Source organism: Giraffa tippelskirchi, chromosome 3 (genome assembly GCF_054371585.1).
Source record: "Giraffa tippelskirchi isolate mGirTip1 chromosome 3, T2T-mGirTip1v1.2.pri, whole genome shotgun sequence".
NCBI classification, from domain to species: Eukaryota; Metazoa; Chordata; class Mammalia; order Artiodactyla; family Giraffidae; genus Giraffa; species Giraffa tippelskirchi.
Genome location: NC_137277.1, coordinates 48,407,173 through 48,430,550, shown reverse-complemented (window position 1 = coordinate 48,430,550; position 23,378 = coordinate 48,407,173). Strand labels below are relative to the sequence as shown.

Sequence of the window (23,378 nt, the reverse complement as noted above, 5' to 3'; positions counted from 1 at the left end):
GACAGAGGTTAAAGATGGGCCAAACAGTGTGGGCTCTCTCTCATCAAGGCCCATTTAACTATGGCTGCTGCTGAATGCATAACCTTCCAGCAGAGGTAGACATCAAGTCTCAATATGGCACCCGCCTCCAAGGAGAAAACACAGCCATACAGTGGCATGTTGATTATCTTGGACATCTGCCAACCTGCAAGGGCGAACAGTTCAACCTTAGCAGGACTGACACTTATTCTACTGAACCTGAAAGAACTGGTGTGTGTGTGTGTGTGTGTGTGTGTGTGTGTGTGCGCGCGCGCTCAGTCACTCAGTCACATTCAACTCTTTGCGACCCCATGGACTAGTACAACCAGCTTGAAGCAAGCTTTGTGATGGATTAGACATAATAAAGGCACAAACACCTTGGAGGGAAGCAAGGGGTGGACTGTATTGTGTATTAGGTCACATCTTTGCAGCCTCACCCCTTACCTCGGCCACTGCTCAGTCACCGCTTTTCTTGCATTAACGTAAGCTTCATGCAGGTGTCTTACCTCATAACTCTAGCTTCCCATGGGGCTTCTCTGATTCTGAGGTATGGAATATGGGAAAGGACATAACAGACACTCATGAGCAAACCAGAGGTGTGAATAAATTAATGTTTGCATATACGGAATCTAGAAAAATGGTACAGTTCCCTATCTGCAGGAAACGAACAGAGGCACAGATATAGAGAATCATGCGGACACAGGCGGGAAGGAGAAGGTGGGACCAGTTGGGATATTAGCACTGACATATACACATTACCGTGCATAAAATAGCTAGCTAGGGAGAAACTGCTGTGTAACACATGGAGCTCAGCTTGGTGCTCTGTGACTGAGGGCCTAGAGGGGTAGGATGGGGAGTGGGAGGGGGGCTCAAAAGGGATGGGATATATGTATACCTATAGCTGATTACAGCAGAAACTAACAGAACTTTGTAAAGCAAATATACTCCAATAATAAAATAAAATCAACATTTGAAATCCACCCCTGGCCAATGAAGTCTTGCTCTCACCACAGTTTGACACATTGCTGTGTAACAAACCACTTGAAGCTTAGTAGTATAAAGTGACAACAGCTGTATTCTACTCACAAATTCTACACGTCAGAAATTCACACAGGGCACAGCCCGGATGGCTTGTCTCTGCTTCATGATGCCCGGGGCATGCCTGGGGAGACACGAAAAGCAAGAAATGGCCCAAAGGGATGGGGAGCCATCTAGAGCAGGGCTGTCCAATAAAAATACAATGCAAGTTGCGTGTGGTTGTTGTTGTTGTACTCTCTAAGTCGTGCCCAACTCTTTGTGACCCCATGAACTGTAGCCCACCAGCCTCCTCTGTCCGTGGGATTTCCCAGGCAAGAATAATGGAGTGGGTTGCTACTTCCTTCTCTAGGGGATCTTCCCACCCAGAGATCAAAGCCACGTCTCCCTGGGAAGCCATGTAGTATTTTACATAGTGTCAAATACACAGGAGAAAAATTAAGACAAGAAATTTGGGCAGAGGGGGGTTATAATTTTAGATACAGTGTCAAAGAATGATTAACCAGAAATATAACACTTGAATGAGGAGTTGAAGGAGGTTAGGGAGAAAGTAAACTTTTCTCCCAAAAAAGTTATCGAAGGGAAGAGTAATGTAGGAAGCAGGAACAGAAATCTCTGAGCTAGCCTGCATAATCAAAGCAAAATGAGTGAGGAGAAGAGTAATAAGGACCTGAAAACAGCATGAACAGGGACCAGATCACATAGAGGCTTGCAGGATAGGAGAAGGATTGGGCTTTACACTGAGTTGGGATGGAGGATTAAAAAGCCATCAGTGGATTTTAAATGCATTGGCTTGGCCAATTTATATTTTAACAGGATCACCCAGGCTGCAGTGTTGAGAATGAACTGAAAAGGGGCAAGGGCAGAGGAAGGAGACACATTAGGAGGTTTTTGCAAGAATTCTGGTGAGAGACAAGAGCGGCTTGGACCAGGTGGAGAGAGAGGATGTGGTGAGGAACAATAAGGTTCTGAACACATTTTTGAAAGTAGACCCACCCCAGTATTTTTAATGGATTGGATGTGGAGGTGAAACAAACAGAGGAGTCAAGGGTCAAGATTCTATGTGAGGAGTCACATGACTGGGTTCACATGTTAGAGCACCCTGATAACAGGCTGTTCGTGCCCTTGAATGGGGTGAACTCCCAAGGAAAACATTCTGATGAGAGGATTCAGTGACCCCCTAGAAGAAGGATCCTTCATAAACTAGTTCCTCCCTTTGCCTGTGTCCAGTGGACAGCTGAGGAAGCCTCATGTCATCCTCACCCCTTCTTCCTGTTGCCTCCTCAGCCTCCTTCCCTTTATTTAGAAATAGCGTGTTATCTATTATACAACCCAGGAAAGCGTTCTGATCTCTGCTCTGTGACTTCCCGCTCCTCCTCTTCCTATAAATACAAGGGCAGAGCTGAGATCCAGGGGAGTCGGAGAGAGCCCCAGAGTCCTCAGGCTGGTCCACCGTCTGTGCACCAGGAAGATGAAGACCTCCATAGCTGCTCTCCCCTTCCTCATCCTTGCTGCCCAGGCTGCAGTTGGTGAGTCCAGTGAGCCTTCTCCCAGGTGGGCAGGTGGATGGTAACTTTCAGACCAGGGAGGAGACGCAGAGGGACATTTTTGTCCCAACGTGGATATAGCTCTCGTTTAAAAGCAGCAGCAGTAGGTACAGACCTCTCCCTGCAGCCATTGGTCCCTGGGGAAAGCAGCACACAGCTGACTGGTCCCACCTGGGGAAACAGTGCTCTCCCCTTCATGATCAGAATTGTCTGACACCTTCTCCTAGCTGACACAGGAGCATTGTGGGTGAGATCAAGAGAACTGTAGAAAAAATCGTAGATCTGTAGAAAGAAGTATAGACTTTCACAATGTTAGAACTATTATACGCCCTCTAATGTAAAACTCTCACTTCAGAGAGGAAATTGGACAAGCCAGACAAGTGACTCACTCAAGTGTACTTAATCAACTTACTTATTTATGTAACAAATAGATATCTAGTATTTCCTATGTGCAAGCAGGCACTGTTCTAAGTGTCTTGTAGATATTAATATATTGGATCCTCCTAACAATGCTGTAGGGTAGACTATCAGCAAACTATATGGATTTACTTATTATTATTATTAATTACTATCTTACAAACAAGAGAACTGAGGCATAGGAACCCTAGATAACTTGCTCAAGATCACACAGCCATATGTGGTGGCATTAGGTTACAAACTAGTTAGGAAGCTGTTATGGGAAGACAACACCCATCTAAGACTTAATTTTGCAAGCCCCACACATATCATATTAAGCATACTGAAGTGTATCCACATGCCTCATTTAATATAATTCATATGTAACTACATAAGAATGAGCTAAATTTTAGTTATGCTTGCCTAATTATTCTAGTACAGGTCCACAATCCATTTATCCAAATCTTTAGGGCTAGATGTATTTTGGAATGCAGAATTTTTCAGGTTTTAAAAAGGCAATGCAGTATGACCCAGCAATTCCACTTCTTCTTGATATAGCCAAAAGAACTGAAAGTAGATACATGAAAGAGATACCTATACAACCTTGCTAATAACAGCTTGATTTTTAATTGCCAAAAGGAGAAAGCAACCCAAGTGTCCATTGACAAACAAATGGATTGAAAAACAGGGTGTGTGTGTGTGTATATATATATAGATATAGATATAGATATAGATATAGATATACATACACTATGGAATATTATTCAGCCTAAAAAAAATAAGGGAATTCTGACCTGTGCTACAACATGGACGAACATTGAAGACATGACCATAGATGAGATAAGCCAGTCACATAAGGACAAATAATATGATTCCACTCCTATGGGGTACTTAAAAATAGTCAGATTCAGAGAGAAAGTAGAATGGCAGTGGCTCAGAGTTTAGGAAAGGGGAAAATGGGGAGCTATTGTGTAATGGGTACAGAATTTCAGCTTTTAAGATGAAAAAAGTTCCATGGATGGATTGTGGTAAGTTGCACGATATGAGAAGGTACTTAATGCTATTGAACTGCACACTTCAAGATGGTTAAAATTGTAAAGTTTATGTTATTTACATTATGTATGTGCTAATAAACGGTTTATTAGCAACTACAGACTAAGCCCAGATTGCTGCCTATAGCTCTTGCTACTTTGGTTGACAGCTCTTAAATGTACAAAATCACCTGCAATTCATGGTCAAGCCATGAATACCCCCATCTTCAAGTCTGCCTGCTAGAGCTTTTGCTTTTCCTGATTGTGATTTTTGTGACACTTTATCTCAGACAATTGTACTTTTTGATAACTTGAGGAAAACAAAAATTACCTGAAAAACTGCCTGACCCGCAGCATTGTAGACATGCAATCCTTGCAAAGATCGTAAATGACAGTTGTGAATATTCAGATGTGATTATCTTTTCCTATCCATGTTCTGATCGCAGGGAAATAGTGAACAAATAATTATATTGGAGACTTTCTTATTTATAAGATCTAATATAAAACCACTACTTCCAACTTTTTAGATCTGAATGTTGCCTATTTAATATGTTGCTTTTAAAGTTTAAAAGGGTTTTCTATCTATTGTTAATATCAGTTGGATAACATTTTGTCAAGTGTTTTATTTTCTGATTGTTAATTTGATGCTAGCTGGAATTGAAGAAATGACAGTGACCTTACTCAAATAAAGAAATATTTGAGTAAATTTTTTTTTAATTGTAAACTTTGCATTATATACCTTCTATCACATTCTAAAAGAATGTATTTTTAAAAGGTAACACATACCTGGACATTACTTAACATCCCTGGCAGAGCCTGAGAAACACACATTAACCAAACACAGTCATATTTCTGCAGCAAACACATGTCAACATTCATACTAATGGAGTAAATAAAGCCTGTAAATAGCCTCACTTCACTTTGGGTGATGTTGTGTCACCAAATCAGTTATAGAAAATTTTTTAATGTTTCCAGAGCCCTGTGAATTCCAGAAATGTGTAGAAAGCATGGTGCATTGGATCACATTATGGAGCTATTCAACTGATCTACTCATGTTGGATATGCAGTTTGCTTTTTGTATTCAAAGTCAATAGAATGTTTTCCTGTCTCAAACTTTTTCAAAAGTTCCCTGAAAAGTCTCAGGGCCTTGATAGAGAAAATGGGCTTGGAGGCAGATCTGGTCCAATGGTTAAGTATCCTTGCCTCCCTAGCAGGAGGTGGGATTGAGGAATGAGAGAGATGGAGATGTTGAAACGATGTTGCTTCCCACTAATTTTTCTTCCCTTCTCTACTGTTTCTCTCAAATAGAAGAAATGAAGTCAGATCTGAAGTTTGGACTCTCCAGACTGAACTGGGATCATCACTCAATGTCTCATGGAGGTAAAGTTTTGCTATGGCATATATTTAAAAACAGCCAGCAGGTACAGATTGGCTCAAAGACTTCAATCCACCTCGTTTACAAGCCCTGAGTGGGGTCCTGAGGGTGGTGAACATCTCCAAGGAAGTTCAGGATGGGCTGTGGGTCCACAGATGGCCTCTTTCAGAGATGACCTCTATTCCAGCTGGCTATGCCAAGAGTTGGCTCACTGAGGGGAGAGGGGAAGCGTGCTCTCTGACACCTCCTGCAGCCCTCAGACCCTCCTTCTTCTGGGAAACATTCTCCTGCTCTGTCGTGGCCTTGCCTGGATGCCCTCAAACACACAGTTCAGCCCTGGGGAGAGCGAAACATCTCTGGCAAGGAGAGGCCATCAAGTGCTGGAAAAGAAGGAAAACATCCCTTTCCAGTCCTGAACCTTCAGGACTTCCCTGGTGGTCCAGTGGTTGAGAATCCACCTGCCAATGCAGGACACATGGGTTCCATCCTTGCTCCAGGAAGATTCCACATGCTGCCCGGCAAAGAAGAGTAGCCCCTGCTCGCTGTAACTGGAGAAAGTCCGTGTGCAGCAACACAGACCTAGCACAGCCAAAGATAATTAATTAATTTTTTTTTAAGCCCTGCACCTTCTCACTCTTCCCAGTACGTGGGAGGAGAGGGGGAAAGGGTGCAGTTTTCATCAGTTTTGTTTGTTTAGTTGCTAAGTTCTGTCCAACTCTTTTGCAACCCCAAGGACTGTAGCCTACCAGGCTCCTCTGCCCATGGGGTTTCCCAGGCAAGAATACAGGAGCGGGTTGCCGTTTCCTTCCGCAAGTTTTCCTCCTACTCAGTCCTTAAGTGACACTTTCTCTTGTTGCAGGCTTTCACCGGCCCACGGACTGCTGCATGTCGTACACCCCACGAAACATCCGATGTGTATTCATGAAAGATTATATAGACACGAGCAGTGCGTGCTCCCAGCCAGCTGTCATGTAAGTGTGCCAAGCTCACTGGCCATCGCTGGGGGCAGAGTAGAGAAGGGAAGGGGTGGCACCCGAGGAATGGATGTCCAGGAAAGTCCCACCCTTTGGATCCTGCCCTGTCAGCAGAAGTATGTGTCCTCAGTAGGATCCTGCTGGGATGCTCCTGGTGAAGAGGGAAGCCAGGTGAAGAGGGAAGCCAGGGAAGGAAGGCCAGAGCAGGAGGGAGGCTGCCCAAGGAAACTCTCTGAGTGGCTGAGGGCATCTCAGAGCCTGAGGGAGGATCTCAGAGAGAAGCAGCTCTGAACTCCTGCAGCAGAGAAAGGGAAGAACTGGCTGGGCTGAGTTGGGGGCCTGAGGCGCAGGGAGGATGGGGCTCCCCTCCCCCATTTGCTGAACCCTCTTCTGTTTGTAATCTTTCCCCCCACCTTCTCCCCAGCTTCGTCACCAAGAAGGGGCAGCGTGTCTGTGCTGATCCTAACAATGAGAGCGTTCAGAAATGCAAGTTGGATCTGAGGCTGGGGTCAGCCGTTGAGGACCTGAGAACGCTATTGCTTAAGCGGGGGCACCTGGACCGAGCCCCCTCTCCCCCCTCTCTCTTGCCCCAACGTCCTCATCGGATGGCCGTGGCCTGAATTACTTTTTTAAAAGCAACAATTATTGTTCTGTTCTGATTATAAAAGCAACACATTCATCAAGAGAATCCAATTTGACTTCACTCAAACTTTTAGAGGGAAAAGATTGTGTAGAAATTGCTGAACTTTGGATTCGTGGGGGTTTTTTTTGACGGGGGGGAGAGGATCTAAACAAGACATCATAGTGTAAACTTTTTTAAGCTAAAAACATGACATTCAAATACAGAGTTAGTATGTGTATTTAACCCATTAATCACTAAACTGATTCAAAGATCATCTGAGGAACCGAGGTTTATATAGTTACTGGAGATGTCATTCTGAAATGTTTCTTAGAAAACACAAATTCAAATCCTAGAGGGCAATAAATCTGTAACTTTGGGGGTTATCTTTTCTACTAGACAGCAATCCTTTGGATCTGTGCTTGATAATAAAATTACAAATCAGTTGCAGTCAACAAGCAATTGCATAAATTCTGGGTCCTGGTCAACAGTATATAGACCATCAATCAAATGTACATTTCCCCTACAGATTAAGGAATCCTGGGTGAGTCCTTCAAGACAGTGCTCCAATATGACATTGAAAGGCCTATACTCATCCTTTTGCCTTAGTGCTACGCTTTGGATTTTTTTTTTTTCTTACCAGATATAATTTCCTAAAAGATATCTTGTCTAAAGTTAAAGGACATTAGAAAAACACTTAAAACTAAAGTTAATATCAATTTTAGATTCATATCTATTAAAGCACATACATTTCCATTTATAATTAGTAAATCAATCAACTCTCGCATAAAATTCAGAAATAAAGGACTGAATTCTAAACAACAACTCATTTTTTTTTTAATTCAAAAAAAAGTTTAAGATTTTTTTTCCAGGCCAAGTTGGCAGAGTAGAAAGGCCCTGAACTCACCTCCTCTCATGAACACACCAAAATCACAACTTGGCTAAAAAGTTTGTTCGCGTTTTCCGTAAGATGGTATGGAAAGACCAAAATGAACATTTTGGCCAACCCAGTACTTGCAGAACAACTATCAGTGGAAAAAAATAAGAACAAACAGAACCTACCAACAAGAAAATATCTTCTACAACTAAAGATGTTAAAAGAGGAATCACAATAATACTGTGCTGAGGATGGAGCAGACTCATGATATGTCAAGTCCCATATGCCCCGGTGGGTTTCTCAGATGGCACTAGCGGTAAGGAATTCACCTGCCAGTGCAGGAGATGCACGAGACTCAGGTTCAAGCCCTGGGTCAGCAAGATCCTCTGGAGTAGGAAATGGAAAATCACTCCAGTATTCTTGCCTGAAGAATTCCACAGACAGAGGAGTCTGGCAGGCTACAGTCCATGGGGCCACAAAGAGCTGGACACGACTGAGCACACACACACGTTTACCCTCATGGGTGGCCCACAGCCTGGAGAATGCTTACATTGCAGAGGTTCTCCCACAGGAGTGAGAGGTGTGAGCTTCACTTCAGGCCCCCCAGCCCAGGGCCCCTGCACTGGGAAGATAAGCCCTCAGAGTATTTGGCTTTGAAGGCCAGCAGGGCTTATAATGGGAGAGATTGAAGGCAGGAGGAGAAGGGGGCGACAGAGGATGAGATGATTGGACGGCACCACTGACTCAATGGACATGAGTTTGAGCAAACTCCAGGAGATAGGGAAGCACAAGAAAGCCTGACGTGCTGCAATCCATGGGCTCGCAAAGAGTCGGACATGGCTGAGCGACTAAACAACAATAGCAACAGGGCTAATTTTGGCAGTCCCAGAGAACTGGAGGAGTAGAAACTTCACTCCTAAAGAGAACACACACAAAATCTCGCAGCCTCTAGGACTCAGAGCAAAAGCAGATAGGAGCCTAGGATCAAACCTACCTGCTGATCTTGGGCAGTCTCCCCAAGAGGCAGGAATCAACTACAGCTCACCCTGGGGACACAGACACTGGCAACAGCTGTCCTTGGGAACTCCTACCACCACACAGACACCATGCTGGTGGGCACCATTGTGGAATCCTCCCTCTAGTTTATTGCCCCCAGATCCAGCCCTGCCTGGTCCAATAGCTTGTAGGAACCAGGGCTGGACTGTCTCAGGCCAAGCAACTAACTGGGCAGGGACACAGCCTCCCTCACCATCAGTAGACAGGTTGCCTTAAGACCCATTGAGCACACAGTTGCCTCTGGATATGACCCAACCCACCCAAAGGCCCAGAATCCAGCTCCACCCACCAGCGGGCAACCCCACGGCTTATGGAACCAAACTGTCCACCAAGAGGCAAGACCCTACTTTGGGACCATCTGGGCCTCAGTCCTGAACACTAGTAGGCTGACACAAGCTTTGGGACAACCTGAACTGGTACCCAACTGTGTCAGAAACCACTCCACCTCACCAACACTAACGATCTGACACCAACTCTGGGACCTCCGAGCCCTGTAACCAGACTCCAGGACTCAGCTCTCCCTGCCCATATTCTGGCACTAACCCCAGGCCTGGCTTTACCACCAGTAGGTGGGCCACAGCCCCAGAGTCTTCTAGTCTTGAGTCCACCCACCAGGGAGCCAGCACTAGCCCCGGGACCCTGGAGTTCTGCAGTCAGCTGCCGTGTGACCAGGCCCCATTAACCAGCAGCCAATAGCCTCTATACAAGGAAGTGCCTGGTAAGTAAACAGACCAGGGTCAACCAAGCCTATCAAACTGCCCACATAGCCCGCCACAACAAAGGAACCACACAGCCCTCATGGGGGGAGTCCCCAGAGCATGCAGCTTGAATGACAAGAGGGGTGTGCACTGCTGGGATGCACAGGACATCTCCTATAGAAAGCCATTTCTCCAAGGTTAAGAAATACAACTCACATACCAGATGCATAAAAATATAAACAGCAACTTAGGCAAAATGAGATGCCAGAGGAACATGCCCCAGGCAAAGGAACAAGATTAAACCTCAGAAGAAGAACTAAGTAGAGTGGTGAAAAAAAGAAAAAAGAACTAAGTGAAGATAGGCAATCTACCTGAGAAAAAGTTCAGGGTAGCAATCATGCATGCATGTGTGCTAAGCTGCTTCAGTGGTGTCTGACTCTTCGCTACCCTATCGACTGCAGCCTGTCAGGCTCCTCTGTCCATCAGATTTTCCAGGAAAGAATGCTGGAGTGGGCTGCCATGCCCTCCTCCAAGGGATCTTCCCCACCCAGGGATCAAACCCGAGTCTCCTGCATTGGCTGGTAGATTCTTTTTAGCGTTAGCACCACCTGGGAAGCCCAGTGATCGTAACAACGATCAAAGAACTTGGGAGAAGAATGGATGCACAGAGCAAGAAGTTAGAAGTCTTTAACAAAGAGTTAGAAGTAAAAAAGAAAACACTGAAAGAGATGACAAATACAACCAATAAAATGAAAAATACACTAGAAGGAATCAACAGTAGACTAAATGACACAGAGGAATGGGTCAGCTAGCCGGAAGGAAGTAATAGAAATAACTGATGCCCGATTCTCTCTCTGGCCCATGGTCCCCTCTGGAAGACTCCCACAGCAGACACCCTTCTTTATTTAGAGAACTGTACTTGCAGGTTCGTCCTGGGGCAAACCCTTGACTGTCCAAAAGTGGGGAGTGGCAAGGTCCTTACTTGTTTTTTGGGCCCAAGATCCTTCTCCCAACACCCTGCAACTGATCTTTGGCTTACCCGGGGTCCTATTGGAAAAATGTTTTCTCAATGATCTTCTCCATCACCTATGTAAGGATATAAATTTTTCAGCCATTTTGTGCATTGCCACCAAATTGACAAAGGTCCTTTATATAGAACAGAAATTTCTCACCTTATGGTTAGCTTTCTGTCATCTTTTCTGACCCTTTACTGTTACTATGAGTTTTTTTTTTTTAATAGTGAAAACTTTTATATTTGGAATTAGCCAGCTGGACTCAGTTTAGATGATCCCAATTTTGTTGGCAACAGCCAAAACATCCTAGTCAGAAGCCAGCTTTCTTCTCTCCACCAGGCCTGATCAGAGTGTTGACCTTAGCTACATCAGTGTCATAGAGCTTCTTCCCAGCCTGTTTAGTATGGTGCTTGTTGGCCTTGACAGCCACAATGAATACCAATGTGTTTTGATCTTCTATTTTCTTCTTGGCTGACTTGGGTTGAGGGAGAATTTGAAGATGCCATAGAGGTTGAATTCATTTCTCCTAGGGGCAGTCTTCCAAAGGTATTCGGGCTGCCTCCTGAGCTGCAGTGTTTTGGGCCGCCTTTTTTGTGATCCTTAGTCACAGTTTTTGTGGCTGTGGACGCCTTTCAGTACTGCTGTCTTGGCCTTCAGAGCCTTTGTTCTGGCTTAGGATCTGGAAGGGGCAGGGGCTTCCTTCTTTGCCTTTGGTACCATCTTTGTGAAAAGCAGAATTTATTTTTAATGTAGTTTTTATTTTCCCACTTATTCTCTCATTTCGATGGAGTTGGGAGAAGCAAAAGAGGCAACACAGGTGCTAAGGGTTCTGGCCTACATTTTGACCCCTGTATGATCTTTCCTGTTGCTCTCATTACTTGCGGTGGCCACAGAAGCTTTTGATTTCTCTGTCAAGCGTTTTTTTGGTTTTTTGTTTGTTTATTTTTTGTTTTGTTTTATTGTTTTAGTAGAGAAAGATTTATTGCAAGACCATGCAAAGAGACAAGTTGATTCATGCCCTAAAAAGCCTCGAGCTCCCCAAAGGGTTTCGGCAAAGCATTTTAAAAAGTCAGGTGAGGGTGGAGAGGGTTGCAGGGTATGTGATCAGATCGTGCACAATTCTCTGATTGGCTGATGATGAGGGAACAGGGTGGTATCACAAGGGTTAACTTTACCAGTCCTTAGGCTCCAGGACTTAGGCTTCAAAAGTCCTTAGGCTTATGAACTATGGTGTTGGAGAAGACTCTTAAAGAGTCCCTTGGACTTCAAGAAGATCCAACCAGTCCATCCTAAAGGAGATCAGTCCTGAGTGTTCATTGGAAGGATTGATCCTGAAGCTGAAACTCCAATACTTTGGCTGCCTGATGCGAAGAACTGACTCATTGGAAAAGACCCTGATGCTGGGAAAGATTGAAGGCAGGAAGAGAAGGGGACAACAAAGGATGAGATGGTTTGATGGCATCACTGACTCAATGGACATGAGTTTGAACAAGCTCTGGGAGTTGGTGATGGACAGGGAAGCCTGGCGTACTGCAGTCCATGGGGTCACAAAGAGGAGGACACAACTCAGCGACTGAACTGAGGCTCCAGGAGGCCTGGGGCTATGAGCCCCTGGTCACCCAGTAGGTAACATCTTCCATCTGATGAGGAGTTTTCACACCCGTAAAACAACTCAGGAAATGTGTATCAGATACTATTAACTAGGTACTTCAGAGAAGAACTAAAGCAGAGGATATAGGGGACAAATCTATCCTGAGAAGGCCCCAAAGGGTGCTGCTTGGTTACTATTCCCCCCTTTTCTTTGATACTCTTGAGATTTTGTTTCAGAAGCTTGAAGACCTCAAAGAACTATTGGAGTAAAGCAATGCTGGCCCTAAGGTCAATGTGTGTGGCTTCGCTGGGTCCTCTGGCTGGCTGACTTGCCAACTGAGTAAAGCAAAACGGTGAGCCCAGACCACCTGGGCTGCGGGCCAGGTGTCTCCTGACCAAGACTTTGGTTCACAACAGTGGCAGCTGAAAAGAAATGAGGAGTGAAATGAAACTTTCCTTCCTGACCGAGCACCTGGTCAATCACAGGTGTTTCCTGAGCTCTTTGAGGAGACAATGCAATGTTATGTGAAGTCAGTTACATAATACTCTCTCTTCACGGTTCCTCAAAAACAACATGTTCTCTTTTGCTTCCTTGCTCTCTGTGGTGACTCTGCCAGAAATGCCCCCTGCTCTCAGCCCTCCCAGCAAAACTCAATCCATCCTGCAAGGTTCAATTTATTTATTTATTTATTTTGTCTTTGTATTTTTTTTTTAAGTTAGTTTATTTATCTATGCAAGGTTCAGTTTAGATGCCACCATAAAATCTTCCCTTACTGTCCCAATCAGAGCACCCCTCTCCCTTTCTCTAGCATCCTGAAACAGATATTTATCATCACTCAAGCAGACAATGGTTGAGTGATTGTGCTGTGCTGTGCTTAGTGGCTCAGTCGTGTCCGATTCTTTGCGACCCCATGAACTGTAGTCCACCAGGCTCCTCTGTCCCTGGGATTCTTCAGGCAAGAATTCTGGAGTGGGTTGCCATTTTCTTCTCCAGGGGATCTCCTGGACCCAAGGATTGAACCCGCACTCTTGCATTGGCAGGCAGATTCTTTATTGGTGAGCCACCAGGGAAGCCCTGGAAAAAGTTTAAACGTGGCTCAGTAAGTCTGACAACCAATTTTTGAATTTTTAAAAGTAAAAATCTTGGAACTTCCCTAGTGCTCCCATGGTTAAGATTCCATGCTCCCAATACAGGAGGCATGGTTTCCATCCCTGGAGGGTGAACTAAGATCCCACTTACCATGTGGTGTGGGGGAAAAAAAAAAGTAAAAATCTTACAAGTGCAAAATAGCTAGAAAAATATGTGATTTAAAGTTGTTAAAAAAAAATCCATACATTTACTATTTCACTTTTAGAACCATAGACAAGATTTTTAAAGTAATGTAGCTCTTACCCTTTTCTCTTGATGTGGACCAGTGCTGGGGCAGAGGGCATGACCCACTTGGTTGAAGCCAGTGGAGGCCTATATTTGTCACAAACAAGTGATGTAGCAAAGAAGTAAACATATTAAGGGTCCCACCTACCCTTTCAGTATTATTCAATTTTTTTAAATCAGTGCAAATGTGTTGACTTGAAAAACTTTTTTTTAACATTTTTTAAAAGGCACTCCTGCATACTCACCAGTGGGCCACAGAGGAACCTTTAAGATCTCTGATTATGTTGCCACCAAATTCCATTCATCCCACTGTTTTGTAATTTTCATTTACTTTTTTGAGTTCCCTCTTCAAGCTGTGAGGTCAGGGTCACTTCCAGGCTGAGTCCATGATATTATGACAAAGAAGAGATGTGGACACGAAACCCATTCTCTCTTCCCACTGGGCACATAGAGGATCTATATTTTTCTTACTTTGCCATTAAGTTTGAGTCAGGTGACTTCATTTTGGCCCTGGAGTGCAAGTGAAAGTAATTTATGCTATTTCCAGAACTGGGCTGTGAAAATCTGCCCATCCTCCTCTGCTTCTCCCCTTTGGCAGCAAACTTGAAGGACCCTTTCTGAAAATCTTCACAAGATAGAAGATGGGAAAAGCATCATCAAGAGGAAAAAGAATTGCAGAAAGAAGAGGCCAAAAACCTCTCAAAAAATTAAAAGGCAAAGAAAATGAGTGTTTTCTAAGTAAATTACAAATTAAAATTCCGCTTACTCCTAATTTTTACTGTTCATACTGTTCAGCCATTTTTCTTGATCTCCCTCTCTGATTCCATACATTCCGGAGTGTTCAATGGATTTGTAACTATTAAGAAAAATAGCTGTCATTTATAAAATCCTGTAAAAGAGTTAAAATTAAACTTTATTGAAGAAAACAATGGGTACATGAAAAAGCCTTGCCCAACACAGACCCTCACCCCACCGCTGACCCACAGTGGACTATGACATGAGCAAGAAATAAACCTTCCTTTAATGACTCCCCTGAGATTTATCGGTTGTTTATTATAGCAGTAAGCATATCCAGGCTAATGTAGGTAGGAACTCAATAACTGCTTTAAAAATAAAGACTTTCCTCTAAAAAGATCCAAGCTTGTTGCTTGGATCCAAGTTGTTCTTGGCAGGTAGGCCAGTCTCCACAAAAACAAAGAGGATGTCATTATTTTGTCCCAACTCACATTCTTCCCAGAAACAGCTTGTTTCCTTACATTGTTGCTGACAACAATTTTTATCACTTGACTTGAGGCATTTAAACAGTGTTATTACAGACAACAATACAGAAAATTTCGAATAAATGACAGTCTTGGCACCCAAGCATGAGAATTCAGCTATTTCCTATGAGATATACATACTTAGACAAGCTCAATTCATCCTTCTTCTGAAACATATACTTAAAGGAATTTTCTCAGTGGTCCAGTGGTTAAGAATCTACCCTGCAATGCAGGGGATACAGGTTCGATCCCTGGCTGGATAACTAAGATTCTGCAGAGCAACTGAGCCCACGAACCACAGCTAGAGAGTCCATTCACTACAAGGAAGTTTCTGCATGCTGCAACTAAGACCCAACGCAGCCAAATAAATATTTTTTTAAGTAAATAAATAAAACATACTTATAGATCATTTGCTATCTGCTAGGCCTGCCCTGCCTTGATGAGTGGAGGACAGAAGATGCAAACAGCCTTCTAATCAAAAAAGCAAGAAGAATGGGGCAAGGGACCCCCCAACCAGGAAGAGCATGGTCAAGGCCACCGGACTGAGAGATGAAAGAGTGGATCGGTCCTGCATCCAAATCATTTCATGAACGTGAGCGAGTCTGCCCTTCCTGAGTCCCAACTCCTCCTTTGTAAATGGCCCATGTAGACAGATCTAAGGCAAGTACATAGCACGTGAGCTGCCCTTTCACAGAAGCATATCAGTCACATGATCCATGGATGTGGCTTCAGAACAGTTTCCAGCACTGAGCTCCAGGCCGTCCCTTGGACAGCAAAGAGATCCAACCAGTCCATCCTAGAGGAAATCAGTCCTGAATATTCATTGGAAGGACTGATGCTGAAGCTGAAACTCCAATACTTATGGCCACCTAATGTGAAGAACTGACTCATTGGAAAAGACCCTGATGCTGGGAAAGATGGAAGGCAGGAGAAGAAAGGGGTGACAGAGGATGAGATGGTTGGAAGGCATCACCGACTCAATGGACATGAGTTTGAGTGAACTCCGGGAGTTGGTGATGAACAGGGAAGCCTAGTGTGCTACAGTCCATGGGGTTGCAAAGAGTTAGACACAACTGAGTGACTGAACTGAACTGAACCCCAAATAAGGCATCTTCTAGGTTCCCATTAAGCTTCTCTGTCACAAAGTCAGAAACCAGGAGAAGATCCTGAAGAGATCTACTTCCTGAACTCAGAAATGTCTCAGACTAAAGATTTTCTAGAGAAGCCAAACCAAGCAGGACAATTTTAGAGACCACTTGATTGGGACTCCCATGGTTCTTCTCCATAGCATAGTGGTTAAGAACACAGACTTGGAGGACTTCCCTAGTGGTCCAGTGGCTAAGACTCCATGCTCCTAATGCAGGGGGCCTGGGTTCCATCCCTTTGTCAGGAAACTAGGTCCCACATGCCACAACTGAAAATTCCTCATGCCACAGCTAAATATCTTATGTGCCACTATGAAGATCAAAGATCCTGCATGCTGTAACTAAGACTCGGTACAGCCAAATAGTTAAATAAATTTTTTTTAAAAAAAAGAACATAGACTTGGGAGCCAGACTACCCGATCGGAGTTTGAAGCCTGATTCCTCTTATCAACTGTCAGAGCTTGGGCAAGTTATGGATGCTTTTTGTGCCTCAGTTTCCTCAATTGCTAATATAAGGCTTAAAATGCCTAATATTCATGAAGCATTTGGGACAACAGCTAGTGTGTATTAAAGTGTGTATGTGTGTGTGTGTGTGCACCCTAGATTGCTTCAGTCATGTCCAACTCTTTGCAACCCTATGGACTGTATCGTCTGTCCATGGGATTCTCCAGGCAAGAATACTGGAGTGGGTTGCCATACCTTCCTCCAGGGGATGTTCCTGATCTAGGGATCAAACCCACGTCTCTTATGTCTCCTGTATGGGCAAGCGGATTCTTTACCACTAGCACCACCTGGGAAGCCCCATATTAAAGTATAAAGCTTGCTAAATAAATTATCTACTGAGCACCATGGCACTTCTTCACCCTCCAGGGGACAGTGAAGGAGTGAGGATGAGGTTGGGAGGCAAAGATTCTGCTGAAAAGCTTAAGTGAGGATTTCCAAGACTGGAGACCTTATCCTATTACCCCAAATCCCCTCTGACCTCTGGCCCCCATACAGTCATGTTCTGGGGCCTGGAACCAGAACTAGACACAGAACACATCCCAGCCTTGAGATCTTGAGCTAAGGCTGAGCCAGTCTCCCCTCCCCACTGGGCTTGTGGTCTTTCTATGACTAAGGAAAGGCTTATGTCAAAGGGTTAAACAGGGCTTCCCAAGTTGCTCAGTGGTAAAGAATCTGCCTGCCAATGCAGGAGATGTAGGAGAAGTGGGTTCGATCCCTGAGTCGGGAAGATCCCCTGGAGGAGGACATGGCAACCCACTCCAGTATTCTTGCCTGGAGAATCCCATGGACAGAGGAGCCTGGTGGGCTACAGTCTATGTGGTCACAAAGAGTCAGATATGACTGTGCAACTGAGCATGGGATAAAAAATTAAAAAGCATATCTAAACCGTGGCAATAGAAAGGGGTTAAATATATTCCCACTGGGGTGGAGGTCAATTTCCTCTCTGAAATCTTGGCTCTCCAGGCTTCCTTTACTTCACCCTCAACATATGTGCAGGATGTGAAATCGCTGAGGGATCTACTGTTTCCTACTTCCCTACTGAAAAAAAAAAAAATTTGTCTCGATGAACATTTCTCAAAATTTCCGAAGCCCAGGAGCCTCCGAAGCCCCTACCAGGCTACCTCTCCTCCCGCAGCTGCTCCCTCCACGGGATGATGAAGGTCTCTACGGCAGCCGTCTCCTTCCTCCTCCTCCTCAGCATCATTGTGGCCCTTGGGTCCAAGAATGAATTCTCTTCAAGTGAGTGCAACACCTTCCAACCTGGGCCCTGTAGGATAACAAACAGGAGCCGGGTTGCCGGGGATGCAAAGAGAAAGGGGCTCCAGAAGGAGGTCTAGTGTCTTCTTTTCTTTATTACTGAAGTATAGTTGCTCTGGGCTTCCCAGGTGGCTCAATGGTAAAGAATCCGCCTGCCAAGCAGGAGATGCGGGTTCAATCCCTGGAGTGGGAAGATCCCCTAGAGGAGGACATGGCAACCCACTCCAGTATTCTTACCTGGAGAATCGCATGGACAGAGGAACCTGGCCAGCTGCAGTCCAGGAGTCGCAAAGAGTCAGGTGCTATTTAGCGACTAAACAACAACAGCATAGTTGCTATACAAGGTTGTATGGGCTTCCCAGGTGGCGCCAGTGGTAAAGAACCCACCTGCCAGTGCAGGAGATGCAAGAGACTTGGGTTGGATCCTGGGTGGGGAAGATCCCCTGGAGGAGGGAATGGCAACCCACTCCAGTACTCTTGTCTGGGAAATCCCATGGACAGAGGAGTCTGGTGGGCTACAGTCCATAGGGTCACAAAACTCAGACAGGACTGAAGTAACAGCATGCGTGCATACACAAGTTTATATCACTTAAGGTGTTTGATATAGTAATTCATAATTTTAAAGGTCATATTCCATTTATAGTTATAAAATATTGACTGTGTTCCTTGTGCTGCATAATGTATCCTTGTAGCTTATTTTATACTTACTTGTTCGTACCTCTTAATCCCCTAGCCCAAATTTGCCTCTCCCCCCTTTCTTCTCCCTACTGGTAAACACTAGTTTGTTCCCTATATCTGTGAGCCTGTTTCTTTTTTGTTCTATTCACTTATTTGTTGTGTTTGTTAGATTCTACATATAAGGATATCATACTGTGTTTCTTTTTCTCTGTCTGACTTATTTCACTTAGCATGTCATGTTGCTGTGAAAGTCACTTAGTTGTGTCCGACTCTTTGCGACCCCATGGACTACACAGCCCATGGAATCCTCTAGGCCAGAATACTGGAATGGGTAGCCTTTCTCTTCCACAGGGGATCTTCCCAACCCAGGGATCAAACCCAGGTCTCCTGCATTGCAGGCGGATTCCTTACCAGCTGAGCCATAAGGGAAGCCCAAGAATACTGGAGTGGGTAGCCTATCCCTTCTCTAGCGGATCTTCTTGACCCAGGAGTCGAACCGGGGTCTCCTGCATTGCAGGCAGATTCTTTACCAACTGAGCTATCAGGGAATTACTTAGCATAATGCCCTCTAACTCCAACCAGGTGGCTGCAAATGGCAATATTTCATTCTTTTTATGGCTGAGTAGTATTCCATTGTGTCTGGTGTCCTCTTAAACTGGTTTCATCCTCACATTGCCCAGGACCAGTCCCCTCCCTGCCAACGCCATGCAGTGAGGCCAGGTTATCTCTTCACTCCCTCCATTCCTCTCTCTTTGCCACTAAACTAAAGACGGACCCATCCCATTTGGGCTCATTATCCCCCAGGAGACGGGGAGACGTGTTTGGAACCCTCAAGGCTACTTTGTCCCTTTACCCCCTGAGATTTGGGTCCAGGCTGCTTCCAGGGTCTCCCTACTCAATGAGTGCAGCATGACTTAGGTATGTACTGCAGGAAAGCAACAGTTGGGATGGGGTCCCCTAGGCCATCATTTTTCAGCCTGTTTCTTAGGATGAGCTGCCTTTACAGGCAACCCAAGCTATTCCTCACTCTGCAATTTTACCTCGTTTCCTTTTTAGAAACTGAGGGGGAGCTGGAATGGGGACAGTTTTCTTTGCTTATCTGGGGAGTCACTGGGCAGCTCAGAGGAATGCAGTGACAGTGGTTCCCAGGGACCAGGGGGTCCCTTATTCCACTCTTTAGGGGGTGAGTGTGCTGCTGGAGATGGCAGTGGATAAGATGACCAGCCCTTCCCTTTCCACCCAAACACCTTGGTGATCCCGAGGCCATCACTGTGCACACCCACATTTCTGTTGGTCACATAACATGACAGCCCCAATCACTGCACCCCCTAACTGCAAGGCCCTTGATCTGAAACCCCTCCCCTGCTGCCCCCGTAATTCAATCTTGGTGTGACTTTGTTGTCACCCCCTTGCACCTCCTACAAGAGCCACGAAATCTCAGAATCAAAAAATAACTGAAAAATACAGTAATTTTTTTTTTAAGTGTTTTAGATCAGGAAAACTTTTCTTCCAGCAAAATCTTACACAGGAGGCCCAAAATGTAAAACAGGGGGAAAAGGCAGATGGGGCCTTATACCCACGACTCAGCCCCCAAGTGTCTCTGTGCCTCCAGGTGGTCAACCGCCTCGTTCACAGATGAGGAGACATGTGGGGTGATGGGGGCAAAGCCAGCAGAGGCTGGGTGGGATTGGATCTGGGAGTCCTAGCTCCCTGGCCCTTGTCCGTGGGGCTTGGTGTGAGCACTCTGCCCTCTTTACAGGGCGTGGGTTCAGTGCGGATTAGGCAGGATGGGGGCACTGACAGGGAAAGGATCTGTGTTCCCAGTCCTATTGGGATTTTTTCCCCCTAATATCCCTTCTGCCCAGGGATGCCGTGTGCTCGCTGAGATCTGGGCTTTGCTGCTCTTCCATCCAGAGTTCAAAGTCATCAGCCAGTCCTTTGGGGACTGTCGTGGTCTATATGCAGGCCGGAAAAGAATTTCTAGACACGAGGCAGAATGAGAGGAGAATAGAGGTTACTAGAGCAGGAGACGCTGTTAGACCAGTGGGCTGGCTCAAGACAGAGCCGGTGCCTTTCATGGGCTGGTAGCCAATTTTTATAGCCTCAAGACAAAGAAATTTCCTGCTAGAAGGGTAGCATTAGGTGGTTGGTTAGGATGCTGTAGGATGGGTATTTTTATCTAATGTCAGGGAGCTGGCAGGTTTAGAGCAGGGGGCTCATGACAACATAGCTTCCCTGGTGGTTCAGACGGTAAAGAATCTGCCTGCAATGAAGGAGATCTGGGTTTGATCCCTGGGTCAGGGAAGATCCCCTGGATAAGTGAATGGGAAACCCACTCCAATATTCTTGCCTGGAGGATTCCATGGACAAGGGAGCCTGGCGGGCTACAGTCCATGGGGTGACTTTGGTCAAGGACTCCATGGGGGTGAGAGAATGGGAAGAATGATTGTTGATGAAGGAGGTGAGAAAGAGGAGCCCGGGGATTAGCCTGAGAGGGGGGCCAGAGGATTGAGGTTTTTCTGTAGCCCTCTCTCTGAATTCTGGGGTGCAGTCCCCCTCTGCCTTCCCTCCTGCACCCCCTAGGGTTCCAGAGGCAGCCAGCACCCGGCATCTTTAAGGAGCACCCTGATCTCAGCTTCGCTCCCCTCTTTCTCCTCAGGAGGACCTTACTACCCGGCCCAGTGCTGCTTCACCTACGTGAGCCAAGCAGTCCCCCGGCAGCACATTTCAAGCTATTATAAGACCAGCAGCCAGTGCACCAAGCCTGGAATCATGTAAGTGGCACCCACATGCCACACTGGGGGAGGGGGAGCCCGTAGGGCTGGGAGCACGGTGGGGGAGAGGAGGGGGAAGAACGCAGGATGGGTGCTCCCCAGAGTGCTCTCAGGTGTGTCCATAGAGAGAGAAGCAGCACGGGGTGGGGTGGGGGAAGCAGACTTGGGGCTCCGGGGCCATCTGGGGGTGCCTGCTGGGGCCCGGAGGAAGCTGGGCCCATGGGTGAGGGTGTAGGGGGGAGGGGAAGGGGAGGCAAGGGACACTTCCTGGGTGGGGGTGCGGCGACTAGACGGGTCTAAGGGGCCCTGAGGAGCTGAAGGGTGCATCTCAGAAAAGACGCTGGCCCTGGGCTGCCTCTAACTAAGGAAGAGGAACCAGTCTGGGTGGGATGAGGAATCTGTGAAGAAGAAAGGACTGGCGGCTGGAGCCTCGGTTGGTCATCCTTCTCCCCTCTTGTCCCACAGCTTCATCACCAAGAAGGGCCATTACATCTGTGCCAGCCCCCGCAATGGCTGGGTCCAGGACTATATCAAGGAACTGGAGGAGTGACCCAGAAGTAATGGAGAAGGACACAGCTTGGAATTTAAAGAGAGGGGGCTGAACCCCAATCCCCCCTCCCAACTCAGCCCCCCTCCCAGCCGCCTCCTGGGAGCTGCCCTGACTTGAATTAAAGACCCTTCCCTGCTCTCACTCATTTCTACTACATTCCCCACTAGCAGTAGACTTGAAGACACTGGTGAGCCCGGCTCAGGGTGGCACTCTCAGCCTCATGCTTCACTTTGCAAAAGTTTGGCCAGAGCCTGGTGCAAAAAAAAAAAAAAGAGTCAGGCCTGCCGTGGAGGTAGAGAGAAACTGAGCAGGAAGTGAGGAAGACAGTCTGTATAAAGGCTACCTTGAGACAGTAATAACCACAGCAATAACAGATACCGTTTTTGTAGCACTCTGCTAAGCAGTCTACGTGCATTTGTTTATTTAAGCTTCACAAGGAAAGTTTGATTTTGCCACTAAATCTTCATAAAGGCCTCTCTATAACAGTCAAATTCCATAGTCTTTTTCTGTGCTGGTCCGAAAGCCTTTGTCCCCTGCTGGCTAAGATAGGAATGATTCATGGACATATTTTATCCAATTCTTCCCCATCCCCATACACACATCAGGTTGCACTATATTGTTTTATTCATTTTTGTATACTGCACAAGGCATAGCAAAAAGTCTGGCCCACATCAGGTGCTCAGGAAGTGGATGGATGGGTGGGTGGATAGTGGATGGTGGATGAATGGGTGGATGGATGACTGCATAGATGGGTGGATGAATGGATGGTGGATGGGTGGATAAACAGAATGAGAAAGGAACCAAGAGGAAGCTTATGCTCCAGCTGACCCCAAAGGCTCTCAGCCCCATCTTTCAGGTTCAAGGAGCTCTGCATACACAGAGGAAGAGTACACCCAGTGTAGGCACTATGACCACCCTCCCTGGTCTCCAGCCCTCCACAAAGACCAAGAGGGTGCCTGTACAGCAAAAGTACAGCAGGCTTCCTCATACCTCCTCTCCTCCATATATAGAGGTTAAGGGGGTATCTCATATACCTACCCCTCTACCTTCATAAAAAGCCACAGCTTTACCACCGCTAACTCCCTTGAACCCACCAGGACTAACTGCATCGCATGTTTTTCCCTATTTTATAAGCAATCTTGCCAAACAGCAAGACCCACAAGGATTTTCAATATCCTTGTTTCCCCATGCCCCTCCCCACTCCCATCTCCTGAAACACTCCCTCATGCCTCTAGAGGTCACAGTCCATCAAAGATCAAATCCCCTCTTTCATTTCTTCTTTGAAAGCTGTCCTCAGCCTGAAACAGGGTTCTGAGGCAGTCTGAAGAGGGAAACTGTGGGGCAAGTCTGCGGCCCACACTAAGTCACTTTGTAGCCCACCAAGCTCCTCTACTGGAGTGGGTTGCCATGCCCTCCTCCAGGGTATCTTCCTGACAGAGGGATCAAACCTGCGTCTCCTGCGACTCCTGTATTGCAAGCGGATTCTTTATCACCGAGCTGCCAGGGAAGCCTGAGGGGGCAGGTCCAGCTTAAGCCAAAGCCAAGGGCAGAAGCTGGAACTCTGGGACCCAGAAGCAGGTTGTCATGTTCACCGTGTTGGATGGCCC

General features: G+C 46.0%; 2 protein-coding genes across 3 annotated transcripts; both read left to right on the top strand.

The window, feature by feature from the left end:
* The first annotated feature begins 2,465 nt into the window (after positions 1-2,465).
* Positions 2,466-7,450, top strand: LOC145540778 (C-C motif chemokine 23-like). The gene is made up of 4 exons (XM_081575911.1): positions 2,466-2,582; positions 5,336-5,407; positions 6,262-6,373; positions 6,801-7,450. Exons 1-4 carry the CDS (start codon positions 2,525-2,527, stop codon positions 6,994-6,996), a joined length of 438 nt encoding a protein of 145 aa, XP_081432037.1. The 5' UTR covers positions 2,466-2,524; the 3' UTR covers positions 6,997-7,450.
* Positions 7,451-17,569: 10,119 nt separating this feature from the next.
* LOC145540780 (C-C motif chemokine 14-like) lies at positions 17,570-21,912 on the top strand. Of its 2 annotated transcripts, none has more exons than XM_081575914.1 (3): positions 17,570-17,751; positions 21,110-21,221; positions 21,687-21,912. In XM_081575914.1, exons 1-3 carry the CDS (start codon positions 17,664-17,666, stop codon positions 21,769-21,771), a joined length of 285 nt encoding a protein of 94 aa, XP_081432040.1. In that variant the 5' UTR covers positions 17,570-17,663; the 3' UTR covers positions 21,772-21,912. The 2 variants fall into 2 exon arrangements, with proteins under 2 accessions (XP_081432040.1, XP_081432039.1); XM_081575913.1 differs by having other exon boundaries at positions 21,107-21,221.
* The last annotated feature ends 1,466 nt before the right edge of the window (positions 21,913-23,378 follow it).

Coding starts and splice junctions, on each gene's coding strand:
- LOC145540778 (XM_081575911.1), top strand. CDS start 2,525: ATGAAGACCTCCATAGCTGCTCTCCCCTTCCTCATCCTTGCTGCCCAG. Junction 2,583..5,335: donor TGCTGCCCAGGCTGCAGTTG/GTGAGTCCAGTG, acceptor TCTCTCAAATAG/AAGAAATGAAGTCAGATCTG. Junction 6,374..6,800: donor TGCTCCCAGCCAGCTGTCAT/GTAAGTGTGCCA, acceptor CCTTCTCCCCAG/CTTCGTCACCAAGAAGGGGC.
- LOC145540780 (XM_081575913.1), top strand. CDS start 17,664: ATGATGAAGGTCTCTACGGCAGCCGTCTCCTTCCTCCTCCTCCTCAGC. Junction 17,752..21,106: donor CAAGAATGAATTCTCTTCAA/GTGAGTGCAACA, acceptor CTTTCTCCTCAG/GAGGACCTTACTACCCGGCC. Junction 21,222..21,686: donor TGCACCAAGCCTGGAATCAT/GTAAGTGGCACC, acceptor CTTGTCCCACAG/CTTCATCACCAAGAAGGGCC.